The 23,647-nt window shown below is 37.8% G+C and overlaps 1 protein-coding gene and 1 pseudogene across 2 annotated transcripts; one reads left to right on the top strand and one right to left on the bottom strand.

Moving 5' to 3' along the window:
* The first annotated feature begins 2,559 nt into the window (after nucleotides 1-2,559).
* On the top strand, nucleotides 2,560-10,051 carry LOC127806733 (auxin response factor 19-like). Of its 2 annotated transcripts, XM_052344210.1 has the most exons (13): nucleotides 2,560-3,132; nucleotides 3,445-3,560; nucleotides 4,562-4,660; nucleotides 4,764-4,820; nucleotides 4,945-5,100; nucleotides 5,197-5,281; nucleotides 5,419-5,674; nucleotides 5,799-5,921; nucleotides 6,044-6,119; nucleotides 6,216-6,357; nucleotides 6,873-8,734; nucleotides 8,813-9,003; nucleotides 9,358-10,051. In XM_052344210.1, exons 1-13 carry the CDS (start codon nucleotides 3,075-3,077, stop codon nucleotides 9,494-9,496), a joined length of 3,360 nt encoding a protein of 1,119 aa, XP_052200170.1. In that variant the 5' UTR covers nucleotides 2,560-3,074; the 3' UTR covers nucleotides 9,497-10,051. The 2 variants fall into 2 exon arrangements, with proteins under 2 accessions (XP_052200170.1, XP_052200171.1); XM_052344211.1 differs by lacking the exons at nucleotides 2,560-3,132; nucleotides 3,445-3,560 and adding an exon at nucleotides 3,655-3,904.
* Nucleotides 10,052-11,062: 1,011 nt separating this feature from the next.
* LOC127806734 (proteasome subunit beta type-6-like) lies at nucleotides 11,063-23,638 on the bottom strand (annotated as a pseudogene).
* Nucleotides 23,639-23,647: the final 9 nt, after the last annotated feature.

Below are 23,647 nucleotides of genomic sequence, written 5' to 3'. Positions count from 1 at the left end.
ATTTCACTAACTTTAATCATATGCAATGAGTTAATAGTACTCAAGAAGGTAGTTACTTTGGAAACAATAATCCTATTTGGGCCGTTAAGTTTGATACCGAGGTAACGTTATGTATTGATATCGTATATTTTATATCATATCAATATAGAATGTCATCATAAGTGTTAAAATTGAGTGTTTGATAGCATATTTCATTTTAAGCTTATTTATTACGTGTAGGGAAAATAAAATAATAAACACGTGTAATATGATTAAGATGATTCATTGACGTGAAAAAGAAAAATTAACCCGTTATAGTTTTATTTTAGTTCGAGAACTCGTTTGAAGTCATTTTTTGGCCAAAAAGGAATTAGATTTGCATGTCGTAAAAATAAAATGATCACAATGACTCAATTAATCTTAAACAATTATAAATAAATATATTTTTGCAAACCAATTAAAAATAAACATACAAAATGTTACTTTAAGCGGAGAAAATTGGCACAAGGTGATAATTAAATTGAGAGGGAAAAATAAAGAAAAGAGTGAGAAATCGTAACCACTAATTCTAATAAGTCTTTTAACCTAAACAAAATTTTAATTTATTTTCAAAGAAATGTAAAATAAAAATAAATTATTTTTGAATCACGGAAACAAAGTAATCCTCAATGAAGTGAATTCTTTTAATCAGAAAATACAAATTTTGATCGAATTTTTAAATACATAATTCTTTAATATTTTTTTATTATTTTACAAATACAAATTTTTAATACTATATTTGTGCTTCTACTTTCAAAAGTTAAAATTTTCTTATTTTTTTGAATTAGAGATTATACTTTTTCACTTTTTTTAATATTCCTCTCGAATCATCAACGAGTCTTACTTTCGACCCATAAAAACAAGTTTGGTATCTTTATTTTTAACTAATTTAAAAAAATAGTATTATTTGTAATTATTTAAGATTAATCGTGACATTACGATTATTTTTTTGTTTAGACATGTAAATTGAGTATTTTTTTTTGGTCACATCAAAGAGGTTATTGGTCCAAAATAAAACTCAAAGGGAGTTAGGTGTCCCAAATTACTTGAAAAAAATTGAATAAAAAAGTTACACACTTGATGGGACATAAATTGGGCTTAACAAAATGTATAGATTTTTTTTCTAAGAAATCTAAACTTTCTTTAAAGACAAAATATATTATTATATTTACATAATAACTAACCTCACTAGAAGTAAGAGATTAATGTTAGTAACTGTCCCAACCAACCAAACTCTAATAATTGAAATGAAATAATTACTGCTAAGGTATAATGAAGCCTACCTACGTTGTACATTGCTTCATACAACCAACTGCCCCAACTGTCAGCGTGTCTACTAAATTATGGGGAAATGCAGATTGGGGATGGGGGGAACGTCAAATGACAGGGTGAGCTTATTAATGACCTCTTTGACTAACCACCCCCCCCCCCCCCCCACCCCCCCCCCCCCCCTTTTTTTTTTAAAAGTTTTTAAGCTGCTTAAATTTTAAGTGATTTAAAATTTTTAAGTTAGTAACATTTAATTTGATAATATATTTGAATAAATATATTTTTAAGATATTAATTAATAATTATGCGTTTAATTTTAAAAAATTAATAAGATATTAGAATTTGACAAAAAAATAAAAATAGATACATTATTAAATAATACAAATAAAAGATATAAAAATATTAATTTTTAATAAAATTAAATTATAAATTAATATCTAATGTTAAAATTTTACTAAAATTATATGTAATTATTAAAAAAATATTAATACAATATATATGTTAAATATATATACATATACATATTTCTAGAAAGAGTGGTCGCGGGCGATGAAAACAGCAAATGTAGAAGATGAACGACGGGCAATAGAGATTAGAGACGACAGATGCAGGCAATAGGAGTGGTAACGACGATTAGGGAAGAGATGGACAGACAGTGGGAGCGATGGCAATGGTCGACGGTGGTGACAAAAAAATTGGGGCAATTGGCGATGGGAGACAAAGATTAAAAAAAAGGGCATAACTAAAAATTAATAAAAAAGATGAGGTAAAATAATAAAATACATAACCAACCCAGCTTATTTAGTAATAACGTTTTGCAAAAACTTTCCTTACACGGCAAATACTCTAATCAAATAAATTAGTAGGTTAAAAGCTACAAAATCGCCCAGCCAAACTGGCCCTAAGTATTGGGTGGTTTAGTTGTTTGGAGAAGTAGGGGTAATCTGGGAAATACATAAGTGGTAATGCAATATTGTTCAAGAGTGATCAATTTCTGGGCTCCGTTTGGACATCTTTTAACATGTTACAAGCTTTGAATTTAGTATAGATAAGCAATATTTATTATATTATTATATTTTAAATAACTTAATTAATTAATTAAATTATTAAGAATATAATTTTATTTTATGCTGATTACCGCGCAGAATATAAGAAGGAAATTTAAGTTCAGAAAATGCTGTAAATGCTGATAAGTGAGAATCCAAACAAGGTCTTAGTCAGTCCCATCGTTGTGAGTAGAGAGAGAGAGGGAGAGGCACAGACAGGACAGATGGAATGAGTAGAGAGAGAGAGTGAATATTTTATAGGAGAGAGAAGAGAAAGAACACGAAGGAAAGTGGAGAGAGAAAGAGAAGGACGAAAGGGGGAGAGAGAGAGAGAGGTGAAAAGGGGGTCGTGGAAAGAAGTGAAGTAGGAGGAGAGATGATGTCTGGAAGCTGTAGTGGGAAATAGGGGGCAAAGCTGCAGCATTTGGTCTGATCAACAAACCCTCCTTTTCCCAATCAATCCCTTCTCCGGTCTTCCCCTTGTCGGCCGCCTTTTCCGGCCAATCCTCCGGTCACCTCCCCGCCTTCCTTTGACCAATTTTTGACCAAAGAAAGTTCACCGCCTTTTCCCTCCTTTTCCCTCGGATTTCCCGACAAAAGTCCGAATCTCCGCCGGAAAGATCAGTAGATTTTAGGTTTCGATTCGCCGATGGGGTTGTGTTTTGGTTTCGGGATGAAGCGCCGGTGAGGGCGCTCTCCGATCGTTTCAGATTCGCCGTTGACGACAACACTGCAGTGAAGATGCCGGCGAACGGCGCCGGAGCGGCTCCGACGACGTCCACCGCCAATCCAGGCGAAGGTTAATTGTTTTTCTACTTTCTCTCTCTTCTACCGCTTCCTCTCTCTGGACGACCGTCCATTGGAAGAATCGGTGGATCGAGCAACAAGGCGTTTGTCCTTTTCTCTTCGTTTTCTTTCCACTCGTTTTCCTGTAGCTCTAGTCCAAACATTTTCTAATAATTTTCCGGGAAAATATGGAAACTCTCGTGGGCTAGTGCCCGGTTTCGAGGTCGGAAACTTGGAACATCAGTTACGAAAGTTTCCCAACTTTTCTTCTTTCCATTTTCTTTGCAACCAAGCAAGATAGTGACGTGTTTCTTGGGATGGTCAGGAGGGGAGAGGAGGAGCATCAATCCGGAGCTATGGCAAGCTTGCGCCGGCCCTCTGGTAAACTTGCCCGCGGCCGGAACCCACGTCGTCTACTTCCCTCAAGGCCACAGCGAACAGGTTTGTTCATACGTATACACACACAGATATATATATATATATGTGTGTGTAAACACAGATTGTACTTACGTGATTTGTGAGCTATTATAGGTATTATGATCAGTTCACACAGTGCAGCCCCGGATGGCGGCGGCTGCGGGTTCTTATCGTTGTGAAAGGATATATATACGTATATATATATACACTTATATACGTATATATCATTCTTCCTAACATGCGCTGGTAACCTGGGTTTGTATCATTGTCTAGTGCCCAAAAAGAAGATTTGCATTAGGGTTTCATCTATTGTGTGCTGGTGGTGTTGAATTCTGCGTAAAGGGATTGCCTTGATGGCGTGGAATTAGGTGGGTGTTAAATGCCATTTTGGGTTTGCTAATATGCGCCTACTAAGTTGTGAGGTGAAAGTCTTGGTATGGTAAATTACGATTTTGTCCTTGGTGGAGATGTGGGAATTTTGAAGCTTTGCCAATGAGAAAGCTTCCCCCAAAAATGTGTCCATTTTACCTTCTTGAGCAACTAATATGCTACTTCTATTGATTTGTTCTAATTATATATCCTTTAATATCTATCAATTATGGTTGTAGTGACGACTTAATAATGCTAAAAACTCAATAACATCTCACCATGTGCGGTCGGTTATATGAATTTTATATTATTACTCGTTTTTATTTATGATCTTATAAATTTTAATGCTAAAAACTCGATAATCAACAAAAAGATGGGAGCTAGTCGATGACTCATTAGGAAGGTTTTGTGACCACCTTGCTTACCATAGGCACCGTGGATAGGACATGGTCGAAGAGGCAGAATCGATGTTTCTTTTCATAATATTGATAGAATTCGAGGGTGATGAATATGGGTTGATCAATGCTAGGTTCTAACATGAAATAGGCCGATATGGTCTTGATGTATGATTGGGATTGATGAAAAATCTGTGTTTTCTTGGTTTCTATGGTTCTTATGTTTATAGTACTTAGCATGTGTTAGAATTTGTACCTCAGGTTGCAGCATCCATGAAGAAGGATGTGGATGCTCAAATCCCGAACTATCCGAATCTCCCATCGAAGCTACTATGCCTCCTCCATAATGTGAAACTACATGTATGACTGGCTTCGACTAGTTTCATCTCTCTTCTGAAAACAGGTTAATAAGGGTAATTTTTAGTCATCGTCGTCCCCTAAACTAGTTTTGTCTGTTTCTTAGGCGGATCCAGAGACAGATGAAGTCTATGCTCAGATGACGCTTCAACCAGTTCCCTCGGTAAGGGTCCGTCTTGAAAGGAATAGCAAGATGTTTCGCTTGCTCGTCCAGAGCATTTAAGAGATAAAGATAACGAAACTCGACTTGCCTGCTAATGTCTTTTCCCCAACATATTTTGGTGCAGTTTGACAAGGAGTCATTGTTGAGATCAGATCTTTCGATGAAGGCAAATAAACCACAGCCTGAATTTTTCTGTAAAACATTGACGGCGAGTGATACAAGCACTCATGGAGGTTTCTCTGTACCTCGTCGCGCTGCAGAGAAAACTTTCCCCTCTCTTGTAAGCAAATTTTTTTACTCGAAGCCTTAGCTAAGCTGAAGTGATCTCTAGAATCATGCATGTTACTGATGCTGTTGACTGTTGTTCCTTTTGTAGGATTTCAAAATGCAACCACCTGCTCAAGAACTCACGGCAAGGGATCTGCATGATACTGCATGGACTTTTCGCCATATTTATCGAGGTAATGTTCATGTTGTTGCAAGTTTATTCCATTCATTAGGACTTGCTAGAACTGTTTTGCTTTTTGCTCTTAATCTGAATCTTGAACCCTAAACTCTATCAAGGCCATATGACATGGTTTTGCAACTCATGATGCAGGGCAACCAAAACGCCATTTACTCACTACGGGGTGGAGCCTATTTGTTAGTGGAAAGAGGCTTTTCGCAGGTGACTCGGTCTTGTTCATTAGGGATGAAAAGCAGCAGCTTCTTTTAGGCATTAGACGGGCTAACAGGCAACCTACCAATCTGTCATCCTCGGTGTTGTCAAGTGATAGCATGCATATCGGCATTCTAGCCGCAGCAGCACACGCAGCTGCAAACAATAGTCCCTTCACCGTCTTCTATAATCCAAGGTTGGTCTAGTGTCTTCATTTTGTTTGTTTTACCAGTATATTTCCTTCTTTCATACAATTTTTAGCAAGAAATGAATCATAAAGCAGGCAAAAATGTTATCGAGATAACTCTTTGTGTATGCAGAGCAAGTCCATCAGAATTTGTTATCCCTCTAGCCAAGTACTACAAGGCGGTATGCAGCAACCAAATATCTCTTGGCATGCGTTTCAGGATGTTGTTTGAAACTGAAGAGTCGGGAACTAGAAGGTACATACATGCACAAACTTCTTTTGGTTCATTCGACTTAAGACTGTCGTCTAGTTGGTTTTCAAATCTAGATGGTTTTTGGTTTCCTTGAAAGAAAACTAAAGAAACGAAGTTTTCTGCAGGTATATGGGCACAATTACAGGTATCAATGACCTAGATCCCGTAAGGTGGAAGAACTCACAATGGCGTAATTTACAGGTAAAAGTTGGGCTTATGTCTTATCAAAACTCTAGTAGTGTCTTAATAAAGCATTTTTGGCCTAACAATGGAGTTGCCTTGCCATTCTCTCTGCAGGTTGGCTGGGATGAATCAACTGTCGGGGAGAAGCGTAACCGGGTCTCAATTTGGGAGATTGAACCCGTGACAGCCCCATTTTTCATCTGCCCGACTCCTCCATTCTTTAGACCAAAGCGTACGCGACAACCGGGAATGCCAGGTAGTATAAATGCTGCAATTTGACAAAAATGGTTATATACATGAATATGAGTTATTAGGGCCGTAGATAGAGATGAATGACGAGCTAAAATTCATGTAGTCGATCCTAGATAGCGGGATGAAGGCTTGGTATCTGTTTGGGTATCACTTGTTGGGAATAGGGGCCCCCCACTTTTGATGTCTGACTATGGTGGGTTGATCCCTTGTGCTGAGTTTGCCCACCAAGAAGGTAATCCTGGATAAAGTGGAGGGTATCAAATGGTCCAGTTATCCATTCAGAAAAGGATATGGTGGAGAGGGTTTATATGTCAGATGCTCTTTTGTCTTTTCCGGGTCAACTTTTTGACCTTTCACAGGTGCCTTTGCTGTGGTCCTTTAATGGTGCAGGTTATCATGTGCTTAGCTCATGATTAGAAGCTTGAAGATGATTCTGCTAGAACAAAAAGACACTCTTTTCAGATAAACAATGATTTGACAATTGAAAGCTGAGTGTTTTTTTGCATTTACCTTTTGCAGATGATGAATCTTCGGATCTAGAGAACCTATTCAAGAGGACAATGCCCTGGTTTGGTGATGATATGTACATGAAGGATCCCCAGTCTCTCCCTGGCCTAAGTTTTGTCCAGTGGATGAACATGCAACAAAATCCTTCACTTGGTAGTTCATTACAGCCTAATTACTTGCAGTCTTTATCTGGATCGGTTCTGCAGAATCTTGCCAGCACAGATCTAACCCGTCAGCTGCCCTTGCCGGCTGCCCAAATTCCTCAGCAGAACAACTTACAGTTCAATACCCAGAAGCCAAACCAGCAAGCACAGCTTGATCAGCTTCAAAAGCTACCGGCCTCCACGTTGAATCCGTTAGGTTCCATCATACAGCAGCAGCAGCAGTTGACGGATATCACTCAACAACAGAAACAAAGTTTGATTAATCAAACTTTACCCTCAACTCAAGTTCAGGCCCAACTTCTGCAGTCACAGGCTCTTGTCCAACATCAGAATATACTTCCGCTGCAACCGTCAATTCATAACCATCAGCTTCACGGAAATCTCTCTCAGAGTAATCTGCAGCAGCATCAGCAACAGCAACATCAGCAACCGGTTCTTGGTCAGAACCAACAGCAGAGCTTAATGTCATCACAACTGCCTGATCAAGTAAACCAACAGTTGCAGATGTCTGAGAGCCAAATCCAGCTTCAACTTTTACAGAAGCTGCAGCAGCAACAGCAAGCACTCTTAGCACAGCAGTCTACCCTGCAACAGCCTACCCAAATTCTGCATGTGCATGATCAGCAAAGGCAGCTTTTAGATGCGTCTCAAAGCTTTTCTAGGTCTGCAACATCCAGTCAAATGCTGAACATGCCTCAAGCAACAACCACTTCACTCCCTCAGACGCAGCTTATCCCGCAGCAGATGACAAAGACTAATGGCCAAGCAAATGTTCGGTTTTCTAATCTACCCCAGCAACTGAAGCTTCATCAACAGCAGCAACCCAGTGTCCTGCCAGAATTGCCCGGCCCTGTTGGACATACACCAACAAGCAATCAGCTCTCAACAACTGGCAGCAGTTTGCTGACTGGAGCCGCTGGTGGAGGGCAATCTGGAATAACCGATGATGTTCCATCTTGCTCGACTTCACCTTCCACAAACAACTGTCCAAACTTCATGCCACCAGTTATGAATGCTAGGAACCAGCAAAGTATGATCATTGGGGAGGAAATGGTTCAATCTTCTGCTGCACTCTTGAATCCCAGTGGTCTAGAAACCATGCCTGCTAATGTTAACTCAATTAAAGATTTGCAGCAGAAATCTGATATCAAGCCTCCACTGAACATTTCTAAGAGTCAAAACCACGGATTCTTGGCCCCACAAACCTATCTAAATGCTGCTGGAGCCCAGATGGATTACTTGGACACTTCATCTTCGGCAACTTCAGTTTGTCTTTCTCAAAATGATGTGACTTTACAGCAGAACACCAACTCAATGCCTTTCAACCAACAAGCAGTACTGTTCCGAGACACAAGCCAAGATGGGGAGGTTCATGGTGATCCAAGGAACGGTGTTCCCTTTGGAGCAAACATTGACAACCAGATGGGAATGCCCATGATTTCTGACCCTATGCTTACAAAGGGAATGCCAGGCTCGGGGAAGGATTTCTCAGGTAATTTGTCTCCAGGAGGTGGCATGCTTTCCAGCTATGGAAATCCCAAAGATGCACAACCTGAACTTTCATCATCAATGGTCTCTCAGTCATTCGGAGTTCCAGATATGGCTTTCAATTCACTTGATTCCACAATAAATGATAGCAGCTTCTTGAATAGGGGACCCTGGGCACCGCCACCGCCCCCACAGTTTCAGCGGATGCGAACATACACAAAGGTTTGCCATTAAAGGATTTCAACAACTGGACTGTTTTTTATATGAATTGAAAAATCTGACTGGCATATTTTCTTAAAGGTGTACAAGCGAGGGGCTGTTGGGAGATCAATTGATATTGCCCGTTATTCTGGTTACGAGGAACTTAAACAAGATCTAGCTCGTAGATTTGGTATAGAGGGGCAGCTGGAGGACCGACACAGAGTTGGCTGGAAACTTGTTTACGTGGATCATGAAAGTGATGTCTTGCTAGTTGGTGATGACCCTTGGGAGTAAGTCAACAAACTTGTTCTGCCTGTAGTTCTAATTCCACTAGTTTTTACCACTCCAATATATCGATATTCCTGTTACACTTGAAAATCTCTTGAGAGTCCTGCCATTCAATCTATCAAAGGGAGAAACTCCATATCCAACTTCTTCTCCAAGTTTTGGATGGTGTCATGATTTTCCTATTGGCTACTCCAAAAGGGGTTTCCCAATGCACAAGGCTTCGACTTTGCAAAGGCTGGGAAGGGTGCAACCCAGCCCTGTATTCATCTTTGCGTTCCTGTACCTTACAGAGATCGATAGCTGTAGTTTTTCTCCTGTTGACTTACATGTTTTGTTTGTATTCTGCTGCATTGCAGGGAGTTTGTAAATTGTGTCCGGTGCATCAAAATCCTCTCCCCACAAGAAGTCCAGGCGATGAGCTTGGATGGAGATTTAGCAGCAAACAATGTTCTTTCCAATCAAGCTTGCAGCAGCTCTGATGGTGGAAATGTGTGAGATACAGCACACACTGAAACTCGAGCGGTCACCTTACTACTACTACTACTACTACTACTACTAGTAGGAACTCGGTCTGTTTCTCTCAGCAGGTATGCTGCCGGGATGGGCTTTCTGCCACCTTTCGAGCTTCTGCATAATGGCCTCTCTCAGCTCCATCCGGGTTCATGTATAGCAGGTAATCCTTATGCAGTTAGAGCCCATTTTACTACTCTGGGACGTAGGTGAGGGAGTGGAAGAACCAAAGATGTTTCTTTCACTCTGTAGCATTGATAGATGATGATGGCTCGGTCCTAGCATCAAAGCAGCTACAGTTTCAGATTGGAGGAGAATCGAGTTGCCAGAGATAAAACAGTTTCTGTATCGATATATGGTCACCGGCGAGATCAGTGTCAGTCAGTCTGTTTTCTCGTACTGACAATCATTCCAGTCAGTAGAGACAGTAATAGCTAGAATTTGCCATGGTAGTAGTCCTGAGTGTATAGATCTCTAGTTTCTCTCCTCTTTAACCCTCTAATGAAATTGCTTATATTATTGATTTTTTCCCCTTTCTTATATTCATAGAATTGCTTATATTCTTTAGCCAATATTAATGAAATTGCTTGCATTGGGCGAGTTCATGGAAGGGGATTATGCTTTCTAATTTTTGTTGTCAATCGAAGGTCTTGCCAATGTTTTCAAGGAGCATAACTTCGTAGGGTGTGTTTGAGAGGTAAAATGTTAAGTGTTCTTTTAAATTTAGTTTAGTGAATTTTTAATAACTATTCTTTCTTTTTTAATAAATGCAAATATTGCAATTCTATTTGATCTCCCATCATATATATTTATATTTTGGGTGAATTACACCTACTGCTGAAGTTTCACTAAGACACAAGTGACCCTCGTGTTACTCAAAAGATTGTTAGAAGTTTTATGTAATTTTATAAAACTTCAAATTTATGTAATTTTAACCTAATCTTATAAGGTAATATGATATAATTTTATTAACAACACAGGTAATTAGTGTAATTTTTAAAAAGGGTAAGGCACTACATGTATAATATCAAAATTTAAGGGTATTAAGTGCAATTCGACCCGTATTATATATATATATATATATATATATATTTACACATTTATATGAAACTGGTGTGACCAGTTGCTTTTTATCTAAAGATCCAAAATTTAGAATTGAAAATAAGTCTTTTCTGGCCAAGATCAAATTGATTAGAACTCAATAACTTAAATTTAGCAATGCCATCAGTTATCACTAAGCTATAACTGCAATGATTATTGAAAATAAATGTCAAACATGTTAAACAAAACACGACAATGTCCCAAATTGGGCACATGCTATCGTGCAAAGTTAATCCCTCCCATCAATTTGAGCATTATTATTCACTGAAATTATTTTGCCCCCATCATTAAAAGCGAGCATTATTTGGGTAAAATTGTATTCGGAATAGAATGAAAAACTTTCCGTTGATTTTATTTGAGTTCTTAGTAAATTTAGTTCATTTCGATGTGCATAAATATATAACAGGCATTAACCAATTGAAGTTGGTTAAGGTGCAAATTAGTTCAAGATGTCACCAACATGATTTCAAACCTATCTATTACATATCAGTAAGCAAATTTGTTGAAATGAATATTATAAGTTCCCAACCAGCAAAAGAAAACCAATCCAGGGCATGCTCTGATATGAAGACATTGTAGGAAAGTTAGCTATTAACTGACCATTGGGTTGGGGCTGGATGACGAGGCTGCCAATATATCCAGCAATGAATTCTGAGGCTGCAGCTCCTCGTGCCAGAGTGGGAGGCTGTCACCTGGATAGAAGTTTCTGGTTACCCCTTCTAAGTTTATCTGTGGAAAACAAAGTCAATAAGCTTGGGAAATTTGCAGCAGCAAAGAGAGAGAGAGAGAGAGAGAGAGAGCAGAAAATGGAGAAGATGGATTGTGGCCGCATAAATTATGATTAGACGGCAAAGAATGAAAGATCGTATGCACCTATCTCAAAACCAAAGTTCTCAATGTCGTGTCAAGAGAACCGACAAAAAGAACTAATGTTTGGACTATTTTTGAGATATAGATTTACACTTGATAATGAATTATGTTTTGATAACAAAATTCAAACCTTTGTGTTTGCAAAACTGGATTAGCTAAAAATGAACACCACCACAATTCACACACCCATACATGGTTTTTTCCCCTTAATCCATATGGTCCAATAAGATGAGCGAATTTGGACAAGTATGCAGGATAAATTACTTGGCAAGAACAACCGTCAACCATAAAGAAAAAGGTAATTTCAAAATTTTTCAATTTTGTGATTCAATCAATGGGAAATTGCTGCCGAACCCTTTCACCTAGACTTAGAGCATGAATTGGGTATTGTTTCACCAGGATGAGTCACATGGACAGATATAAATGCAGCACTAAATAAATGCAGAACTCACAGTGGCAGTCCGCACAACACCACCGCTAGCATCATCACGGGCAAAGGCAAGAGAGACTGCCTTCACCACGAATTTCTGCAGTTAAAAAATACAGAACTGTTCAAACTTCTAAAATAAAAATGAGTGATAAATGAACCGTCGGAAGTGTGAAAGCATATTGTATTAGCAACAGTATTCTTTTCTATTTGGTTTATTTTACTCTATTGTATTGGTTTATATTAATTCATTAAGTCATGTAAGTTGTTAAAGTCAGTGTAAGAGGCTTGTTGTCATATATATATACAGCAATGCGCTCACTTTCAGTTAGTTTTAGTTTTTAATGAAATACGAAGTTAGTTCCTCCATCAAATTCTCTCTCTGCTCTGTTCGTAATTTGCCCTAAGGTTTTCCTAAGAACTTTTCATGGTATCAGAGTCTTAGACGAAAGTCATGGCATCCAATCCTTCTCACAGTACCTCTTATTCTCTTCCTCCTCCTCGATCATCCTCCTCGCTTTCTACTGCTTCGCAATCTGATTTTGGTGCAATTGAGAAGGCTTTGAATTTCATTCTGATTAAGCTCGATTCAGGAAATTATATTTTTTGGAAAGCTCAAGTGTTGGCTACCATTCAAGCATTTAATCTAGTACCGTTATTACACAAATTGACTCCTCCTAAGTATGTAGTTGATCTAAAAAGTAGTAAAGTTGAGGCTATGAGATTGAACGAGGATTATATGAATTGGTTGAGATCCGATCAACTTTTCCTTGGCTGGCTTTTTTCAACTATTGAATGAGAAGTTTTAGCTCAGGTAATTCAGTGCGAATCTGCCGCAGAGATATGGTCTACACTAGAAAATTTATATTCTAGACAGACAATTGCAAAATCTTTTCAATTAAAGCAACAGTTACGTTCCATCAAGAAATTTGATCTCTCCATTAATGACTACGTATTAAAGATCAAGACGATAGGTCATTCTTTAGAAGCCATAGGAGAACCTTTACAAGATAAAGAATTGTTGTTGGCGATTTTAAATGGCTTGGATCATGACTATGAAACAGTAGTTGGTCTTATAACCTATCAAATGGATGAGATAGACTTAGAGAAGGTTCAATATCTTCTCCTAATGCATGAGCAGAGATTAACTTCACAAAATTTGCCACTGTCATTTGCTGTTTTTTGATTCATCTATGTCTTCGATGTCTGTAAATGTGTCTTCGTATTCATCTCAAGGATGAAATGGACCTATAAATAATTCTAGAGGTTATAACACTAGAGGAGGAAATTATGGTGCCAGAGGAGGTCAAGGTAGAGGTAGATCATCTGGTGGAAAAAGAATATACTGTCAACTTTGTGGAAAATCGGGGCATTTTGTTGATAGATGCTATCACAGATTTGATAAAAATTTTCAGAGGAACTCTGGTCAATCTTTTGAAAGAGGTGGTTCAACTGGTCCTCATGCCTATCTAGCCTCTTATCGTTACTCTAACGAAACCTATACGACTGAAATAAGATCTACTCATGGCATTCCTTATGGAACCATTTCTCAGCCACCAGAAACTTATCAATCTCCACCTATTCATTCTGATTCTTCCTAGTTTGTGGATTCAGGTGCCACAAATCACATTACTTCAAACCTCAACAACCTGTTTCTTCATTCTCCTTATCATGGTGGTGATAAAGTAATTGTTGGTAATGGTAAGTCTTTACCTATCTCAAGTGTTGGTACCACTCAGTTTTCTTCACTTGTTTCATTACCTAATGTTCTTCATGTTCCTCAAATAAAGAAGAACTTGATTAGTGTATCTCAGTTAACTCGTGATAACAATGTCATGTGTGGTCAAAGACAAGGACTCCGGAATGGTGCTACTCCACGGTCACCTTAAGGATGGACTATACCAATTGGATTCGGCATTTGTTCTTGCTACAACCAGCAACTCTGTTCATCCTATTGAGTCTATTGTTTCCATTCAACCTAATACTTCTTTGAATACATGTAATAAATAGTTTAGAAATGCATGTAATAAACGGCACTCATTTTGTCATGAGTTGCCAAATTACCGTATCAATGTAGCTCTTGCAGATTCTTCACTTTGTAAACAATGGCATGCACGATTGGGGCATCCATCATCTCGTGTATTGTGACATTTTGAATAAAATTCAAGTTCCTTGTTCATCTTCTATTCCATTTATTCCATTTAGTGACTGTGATATTACAACTACAAAACCATTGGAACTTGTCTATTCAAATTTATGAGAACCATCTCCAAGTTTGTCCATGGAGGGCTATAGATATTATAGTATCTTTGTAGATACTTATACTCAGTATACTTGGCTTTACCCTTTGAAACTTAAATCAGATGCATTACCTACCTTTATTATCTTCCATAAATTTGTTGAGCTTCAATACCATTCAAAACTCATAGCCTTACAAACTGATAATGGGGGGGGGGGGGGGGGATACCCCCCTAGCAAAATGGAGTAGCGGAAAGAAAGCATAGACATATTGCTGAAATGGGTTTAACTCTTTTAGCACACTCATATGCCTCTCAAATTTTGGATAGATGCTTTCCAAACTGCAATTCATACAATTAACTTGCTGCCTGCTTCTCCCATTCGATTTCTTACTCCATTTGAACTACTGTATGGCAAACCACCAAACTATCTTTTGTTACAACCTTTTGGTTGTGCTTGTTTTCCCTTCCTAAGACCCTATAACAAGCATAAATTTGACTTTCATTCTACAAAATGTGTGTTTCTAGGGTATTGTCACTCTTAAGTCAGGTATAAGTGTCTACATCCCTCTGGGAAAGTTTATGTTTCAAGGCATGTTCAGTTTAATCCAAATGAATTTCCTTTTCCTTCATTGTTTGCTTCCTCTTGTACTTCTTCTTCTTCAACCAATGGGCTTGGGTATTCTACTTCTTATCTTCAATCATTTACTTCAAGTTCTTCCTCTTAGAGAGTAGCATAGTCCTTAAATCCTTCCTTGTCACCTGTTGTTTCAAGTTCTAATGCCCTTAGTGCTTCTAATACAATGCCAATTGAAAGGGAACAACAACCTATTCCTTCTTGTCCTCAAACCAAACCCAGTTCTGCTTCTCCCAAACCTAGTATTGCACCCTCTATTCATCCAATGATCACAAGATCTAAAGCTCAACAACTTGTCACCACCTTTCCTCATGCCTTAGTGAGTAGTCTAGAACCTTATTTAGTTCGTGAGGCTTTAGTAGATTCTTGATGGTTGCAGGCTATAAAGGAGGAATTCTCAGCCTTGCAACACAATAATACATGGGATCTAATTCTGTTTTCTTATGAGATGAATCTTATTGGAAGAAAATGGGTTTTTTTGGGTGAATACAAATCAGATGGTTCAATTCTTAAGTACAAAGCTCGCTTGGTAGCTAAAGGGTTTCTACAAACACCCGGCATAGACTATGGTGATACTTTTAGCCCTGTGGTGAAGGCTCCAATGATTAGAGTTATGTTTTCTCTAGCTGTTACATTTGGCTGGGACATCCAACAAGTGGATGTCAATAATGCTTTCCTAAATGGTGACTTAGAAGAGGTTGTGTACATGACCAAACCAGAAGGTTCTGTGGATCCTAAGTACCCTTCTCATGTATGTAGACTGCGAAAATCTCTTTATGGTTTAAAACAAGCACCTCGTGCTTGGTATGTGAAGCTAAAATCTGCTCTTCAGCAGTGGGGTTTTACCAAGGCAACATCTGATGCATCTCTCTTCATTAAACGTACTGTTGCTTATGTACTCTTTCTTTTAATATATGTTGATGACATTCTCATAACTGGTTCTGATTCTTCGGCTCTAAAGCAGTGTATTCAAGATTTGGAGAATACTTTTGCACTGAAAACCCTAGGATCAATTAATTATTCCCTAAGGTTTGAAGCCTTTACAGATGCAAGTGGGTTTTATTTGACTCAATCTAAATATACCCTTGATTTGTTGAAGAAAGCTGATATAACTGATTGTAAACCCTGTGCAACTCCTACATCATCTGGATTTTGTCTCACTGATGAAGGTGAAGTGTTTTCTAATCCCTCATTATATCAGACTCTCATTGGATCTCTTCAATACCTAACCTACACACGTCCAGACATAGCCTTTGTAGTAAATCGTTTAAGTCAGTTTTTAATTGCTCCTAAGCAATAGCATTGGACTGCTTGTAAAAGGCTACTCAGATAGTTAAAAGGGACAGTAGGTTATGGTCTATTCTTCTCCCCATCTCTAGGAGATTTGGCAATTTCAGTATATACAGATGCTGATCATGCATGTTGCAAGATCACAAGGAGATCAACTAGTGGGCTTTGTGTCTATCTTGGGTCTAATTTGATTGTTTGGAGCTCAAGAAAATAAACTATAGTTGCAAGATCAGTTGGAGAAGCCGGATATAAGGCTATAGCTCAAGGTGTAACTGAGCTAATATGGTTGAAATCTCTATTCATAGAGTTGGGATATCCTTATAATATTTCTTCTAAGCCTATTGTATGGAGTGATAATTTGGCTGCTAAGAGCATGGCTGAAAACCCTGTTTCTCATGGTAGAACCAAGCACATTGAGCTTGATGTATATTTTATTCAAGAAAAGGTTGAAAATGGAGAAATTGAGATCAGATATGTGCTCACAAAATATCAGGTTGCTGACATTCTCACAAAAGGATTATCAAATGATCGGTTTCAATTTTTATGCGACAAGCTTGGCCTAAGGTTTTCTCCAGCTCACAGGGTTTCATATGCCTCTATAAACAATCAGCAACCAGAAGGAAAAGGGAGTCCTAATTGAGGGGGAATGTGAAAGCATATTGTATTAGCAACAATATTCTTTTCTATTTGGTTTATTTTACTTTGCTGTATTGGTTTATATTAATTCATTAAGTCATGTAAGTTGTTAAGTCAGTGTAAGAGGCTTGCTGTTATATATATACAGCAGTGCGCTCCTTTTCAGTTAGTTTTAGTTTTTAATGAAATACGAAGTTAGTTTCTCCTGCAAATTCTCTCACTGATCTGTTCGTAATTTGCCCTAGGGTTTTCCTAAGAACTTTTCAAGCATTGGTCAGATCCCCACTTTAAAACATTGATACTACTCTTATGAAGTTGCAACTGGGTAAACATATCTACTTTATTATAGATTCACCCAAATCACAATCATATCCTGGAACCAGGAGCTATTCAAAAATAGACGTCAAATTTAGCCACACTTCTATGTTTGTGCATATTAGTGATATAGGAAAGAATTACAACTTATACTGAAAAAGCAATTCCAACTACAAACTCAAGAATGATATTTCGAAAAAAATCCAGAAGACTAAGGTCCCATTCGGTTTTTAAAAACATTTTCTAGTTTTTAATTCCAATTTTACAACTATATATATCTTAACATTTTATGTTTCAAAAAGCCATAGCATTCATTTTTAGAAAATTAAGAAACCATCAAAAGAAATGTTATCTAACATAGTATAAAGTTACAAATTAGAAAATTGAGTTCTCTATTTTCTAATGGTAGATTCAATCATCAATAGAAAATTGAAGTTGGAAAATAGAAAATGTTTTCTACAACTGAACAGGCCCTAAAAAATTTCAGTGTGTGATCAATAAGCAGCACAAGTTACTATTCTATTGCAACAATATGTTTCATGGGTATTAATCATAGAAACATGTCAGCACATTGGTGCAAGGGTGCCTAAATTTGAATCTTCCTATATACCTAATGGTGAAAGTTTTGTATATTGGATGACCTTTATGCATGACAAAAATAGTAGCATAACTGGTTGAACCCTAGACAGGGTAAAATATTATTAGAGAGCATGTGTACTTCTGCATATTTTATGAGCAATTGCACCATGTGCAAAACCAGTCTTTTCTACTTTTATGAAAAGCAAAAGAAGGGATTTCAAAGAACTGGATTTCTTTCATGCCACAGATTTTTGGCAAAGCAAATGCTTATTTCCAAAGAAAGGGGATATAGGATCAGGTTGAGTTGATCCTGATATGATTTATGCTAGCATTCTATGGAAACCTGATTTAAGGAGTATTCGGGGGAGTTTTTGAAGTGAATAAATTTCGAATTACATTTCCTGTTTTAGGTTCTTGTTCAGGGATCTCCTTAAGAGGCCACAGATTGTGTTGGAATTTGCAGATTTCACATCTTCAAGCATTTCATCCGAGTTCAAGTCCATCCAATGCAGGTCAGATCACATAACATAATGAACCTATAGAAAATAGCCTATAACTATTTGTACAGGTGTTGAAGTTAAAGCTCATACATAGCTGATATAAGTTACTGGGAAAAGCTACAAACACTTGTTACATAATGAAAAATAAATATGACTAACAGACCTCAGCCTCATCCTTGTTCATCCCTTCCTTCCACTTGTGATCAAAGAACCCATATAAATAACTTGAGCCAGATCCTGTACTTGCAACACGACATTATCGGAGATATATGTCAGTATTGCATGTCAATAAAATTTCAGTCAGTCTTTAAATTAAACATGAGTAAGTTGGCCTTGAACCACATGATTAGAGATGGTGCTGTTTAAAGCATAGGCACAAGGTAAATGTTAGTACAAGGATTATTGAACTTTTATCACATTACAACAAAAAAAATATTTTTGGTAATCGAATAGTTTAATTGCAACGCCACAGAAAATCATCTGACCCAGTAAATACATATATCCACACAAGAACAACAACAAATATAACTTCGACATACCCAAATGAAAGATATCTGACTTGATCCATCATATGGGTGGCACACCACAGAAGTGTAACATGTTACATCTACATCAAATTCCAAATCTTGATAACAACTAAAGGAAAGGGGTTTGGATTTTGTTCTTGGGGGGAGGGGACATCATTAAAATGTCCATGTGGGTTCTAACTAGACTTTTAGTGAAAGGATGGGGGATCAGGTTGGAGGTTGGTTAACTCCAGTTGGCACACAGATCTTCTAGGCTTTCATGAAAAATGTGGAAGCGGAAGTTCCCTGTTATGCCTACCTTCACTTCCCTTGAGAAACAAGAGGTAGCCATCATAGGTCAAGCAACAGTGATACAAACACCCTTCAGTCATGTGCCTAAAAAAAACCAGCAGAGTAATGGCAACCAAGGATAATCTTCACCTTCATTTATTTGATCCCTTGTTTCTTCAGAGAGAGAGAGAGAGAGAGAGAGAGAGAGAGAGAGAAGGGGGGGGGGGGGGGGAGAGAGAGAGTTGGTTCTCTTTCCCTTTTTTTATTTGGATATATCAATCGTTATGGTTAGTTCTCTTCTTGATATTTGATATTTTAATACTTTCCCTTTTAACTACTCCTTTTGTCTTATTTATAACTAACAACAAACTTCAGATTTGGGGAGATATAACCTGCATGACTAGTGAAAAGAAAATGATCTGTGTGTTTCATACAGCTTGTAAATGGAAATAAACTTCCATTAGAAATTGCAAGAACTTGTTGCTAATTTGCATTTAGGTCCATAAATTTCATATTGAGTTGCTTCAACTTAGTTACTACATAAATTTTATTGCAGAACCCATTTAATAAACCAGGAACTTTAAGTTCATACAGACTTACCTCCATCATGCCTCCCTCTTAAGTATGAAGGGTATGCAATACACCTGAAAAACCTGTCCACCTATAGTCCAAAATTGGAGACAAACATTGCATCTAGGGGACACAATTTCAAACTCATCAAGGTACAGAAAATAATAATAATAAAATAAAATCCATCAAATGTATGTGTGTGTGTGTGTGTGTAGAGAGAGAGAGAGAGAGAGGATTACAGATAGATGGACCATTCACCAAGGAAAATGTCAAGGACCATTACAATCAATAATCAAATTTAATCATCAGGTAAGTACATTCTATATTGCCTCCAATTGCAAAAGTTTGCTCTATAATCGTTCCCCCAAGAGGCACTCCATGTATTTTACCTCCTTCATACTTGTCCCAGCCCCCAACAATCAGGCCTGTTCGGAGCACATTCTGCAAAGTTTGGGAGAACAAGTAATTAAATGTGCCAGAAAATGGCAGTGTACAGAATGTTGGAATACACAATAAAAGGGCCCTTGGGAAACCCCTAATAGGCGGGACTGTAACCTGGGGTGACAGCTACGACAACCAAAAGAACCCCTCTGTATCAGGTCACCTTCATACCTAACCCTTACTGAACCTTGAAATGAGAAGAGCCCTATGAACCAGGCCAAATAAGCTAACACATAGCAAGTTGCTTTTTGATATTAGCAGAAAATGTACACTTATTAATTAAGCAAAAACTAAGAAACAACCCGTTCAGAGATGTGCAATTTGAAAATAAAAAAATAATAACTGAGAAGCAATCTCTATCTTGTAGTTTTAGAATGACCTTATTGAGGATGCTATTAAATTTAGAATTCTTTAATTTGCTAGAATATGTTGTTCTTTTTTTAAAAGTGAATCTCAACAGAGACCCAGGAAAGTAAGATCACTCTCCATATAAAGAAACTCCACAAAGTGGCAATTTAACTCATCCAATCAGGAAAAATGAGGACATTCTTTCTTTCCTTTTTTTTTTTGGGGGGGGGGGGGGGGGGAGAGTGAGTTAAAATCATCAGAATAAACCCAACACTTTTAACTTTCTTTCAATACATATTAAGAAAATGAATCAAGGCCAAGTACGACTGAGCATCAAAATACATATTAGACAGTATCCATACACTCATCCAAAAAAGAAAAAGAAAAGACTTAAAACAAAAAATAATCTCCTCCATAATCCACAACAAAAGAGAGAATGATTCCCTTCAAAGAAGCAATAAAATGCTCAAGAGTCTCAAAAGCTCTACAACTTTGTTATTCCAAATAGACCACCTCGAGGGAATGATATGGAGATCTTAAGCAAAGACCAGTTCAGGCAGCCTGTGCACGAAGAAATAAGGATGTCAAAGATAGATACCAGTATCAAACACTGGACACCAAAAGTGTGACGATGAAATTCCAAATGTCATGAGCCATGTCATAGTGGCAGAAATGGTTTGTCTACTCCCCACTCCTTTTGCACAAAAAACATCAATCAGAAACAACCTCTCTCCTTTTCCTTATGTTGTCTGTAACAAAGGATAGCCCCAGGGATGAAGCAAAGTGGTCCAGATGAAAAAAGCAACCCAAATAGGGGCTGGAGCTATCCAAATGGCTTTTCACAAGAAGGTAGAAATCTCGTGGTAGTAGAGAAATGCATAATACAAGCACTCAAATGAAAACTGGCCATGTTAGAGATGTATCTTGCACGCATGAATGATGCAACATGGAAACGTAGTAACTAATTTCACGTTGAAATTAAAACTGAACCAATTTGGGGAGAAAAAGTATGATATTACTCAAGCTGCTCAATAAACTCAAAATAAGAGTATTTATAGGCTAAAGCCTAAACCCTAATTAAATCAAGACAAGGAAATCATAATTAAATCAGGAAAAGGAAATCAAAAGAAAGTCAATCCAAATTAATTAAAATAGAAACCCTAAAACTTTAAGGGCCCTGAAATAGGCCTTGACGAGCCCTTTTGAAGCTCTGCTGTAAAATGGCTCAACGGGCCAATTGTTCGGGCCTTTGCTTGTCTATTTGGTCGAAATAGTCACTTGCAAGATGTTCCACTTCAATGAGAAAACTCGCCAAGAAATTTTGGAACTGTGTACCAATTAATTAAATTATCTTCAATACAATTATACCAACAATAATAATGTACAACTGAAAGTTTTGTTTTGTTTTGTTTTTGTTTTTTTTTTTTTTTTTTGGGGGGGGGGGGGGGGGGGGGAGTATTGAACACAAAACTTGTTGTTAAGCTGGACAAGATTAGCAGCAACTTTGACAGTTGCAGGCTGCCCAAGTTGTACTGTACAAAGCAGAAATTCAACATAAAGAAGTAGAAAATGGCACCAGAAAAGATGCAGCAGTATAGATAAAAATAACAAGATCTCAAAAAGCACATAGGAGGGTCTGCAAATGTTTTGAAACACTTGAATAACACTACATTAAGACATTGATTAAAGTAGATGCAATCTCCCGATGTACATCTTAACTAGCATTAAATTATTTCAATATTACAAAACCCTTTTATCTCTGGATACAGCTTATGTGAGCAAGAACCAGTTTTAGGATTAGTGAAAAGGGTTGGTGAAAATATTACAGAAACCATAAAGATATCTCATAAGGGGCATGTACTTGCATAATTTATGGCTGCAGCTTACCAAAAGAGAGCGAAGTACATAAACACCTCACACAGATTACATATGAAGGTTCAACAGCTAAAAAGTTCATGGATATGATTACAAATGTAATTTGCATTCAAATGATTGCGCAAGGGAAGAATGGGCATATCCTTACGTGTGTTGATGGAGAGCATAACGAACATAATCTGAAACAATCTGTGAATCAGCAGCCTGAGAAAAAAGGCAGTAAAAACCATGACATTACACAAGTTACACAAATCCAATGGAAGAACAATTGTTCCTGAATCAACCATTTAAGGTAGGTTTGGAACCTTTTCATATCCTGAAACTCCGATTATTGGCAAAAATTTAATGTTTAGTGAAAAGTAGTAGATTTGTATTTCCAGGGATACTCCAAACTCATGGTTAGTTTCTTCCAATCATAACAGTGACAGCAAACACAATGAAAAAGTTGAGGAAGTGAAGTCGATGGATGAGTAATGCTAACATTAATGTTAGTGTGATGGAGGGGGGTACTAATTGGATAGTATCATGGTAACAAGGCAGCCATCATTGAGTCTTTTCACTTAGCAATATCCTAGAATAATTTGTAGGTTTCAAGATTGATATATATGTTGCTGCTGTTATAGTGGTATCCTACAATGTGGTTAGAGGCGTAGTTGTGGTAAGGTAGGAGCATTGATGTAAAATTATCATGCTCCTTCAGCCAGGAGACTTCCTCCTGGAATGACTTGTCATTGTTATGGCAGCGTATGGGAAAATAATGGAATTAAAATAACTGTCCATTTTTCCGATACTTGAATAAAGTGTGTACACAGCCAGCAAGCTTAAATCAACAAAACGCGGGCGCGCGCGCGCACACAAACAAGTCTTGCGTCTCCTTCACAGTTGCTTAAAGCAGGAGTCGGAAAACCAAATACAAGCATCTAACAAATTCACTGATCCAGAAAATAACAGATAGCCAAGAGGCAATAACTCTTGTTAAGCTAAACATGAAAAGGAATGGAAAATACCGATCCAGAGCGGCACACAGACACTGTCAGTGAGCTGAGTGATCTTATCCGACGCCCTGTTCGCAACATAGGCTCCTGCCAACTAACAAATTTAGCGCACACCACGAGTCATAACGTGAAAAATAAAAGAACTACGAAAAGGCAGCATCAAAGTAAAGAACAAAGAAACCTAAATTTTAGCTTTCCTTTCTCTTCTTGCATTTCAAATCCTCACTTTCTTCCGTTGTAACCCCGAATTTGACATCTTACCGGTGCTGGTGCGCGAATCGGCACCGAGGACGACGCCGCCGGCGTAAGTGACGCCGATGATGGTGGTTCCCATCGAATGAGGCGAGTTGAGATTGCTCGAACTTGGATCCATTCCACCAATCGAAACTAAAAAACGAAAAATTCAGTAAAATGAGACCGAAAATTTACAGGAGCTCAGTCTATAAATATTGGTTTCGTGACAAGGAAGAACGTGACCGGGTGCGGACGGGTTGAGAAGATGACCCGAAAACCGGTTA

This window comes from Diospyros lotus, chromosome 7 (assembly GCF_014633365.1).
Source record: "Diospyros lotus cultivar Yz01 chromosome 7, ASM1463336v1, whole genome shotgun sequence".
In the NCBI taxonomy this organism is placed as follows: Eukaryota; Viridiplantae; Streptophyta; class Magnoliopsida; order Ericales; family Ebenaceae; genus Diospyros; species Diospyros lotus.
The sequence above is the reverse complement of the archived record's forward strand: the minus strand, read 5'-3'. Positions and strand labels throughout refer to the sequence as shown.

Excerpts from the sequence above, each read along its gene's own strand:
- LOC127806733 (XM_052344210.1), top strand. The coding sequence starts at position 3,075 with ATGCCGGCGAACGGCGCCGGAGCGGCTCCGACGACGTCCACCGCCAAT. Across the intron at positions 5,675-5,798 it reads ACCGTCTTCTATAATCCAAG|AGCAAGTCCATCAGAATTTG; the intron begins GTTGGTCTAGTG and ends TTGTGTATGCAG. Across the intron at positions 8,735-8,812 it reads GGATGCGAACATACACAAAG|GTGTACAAGCGAGGGGCTGT; the intron begins GTTTGCCATTAA and ends ATTTTCTTAAAG.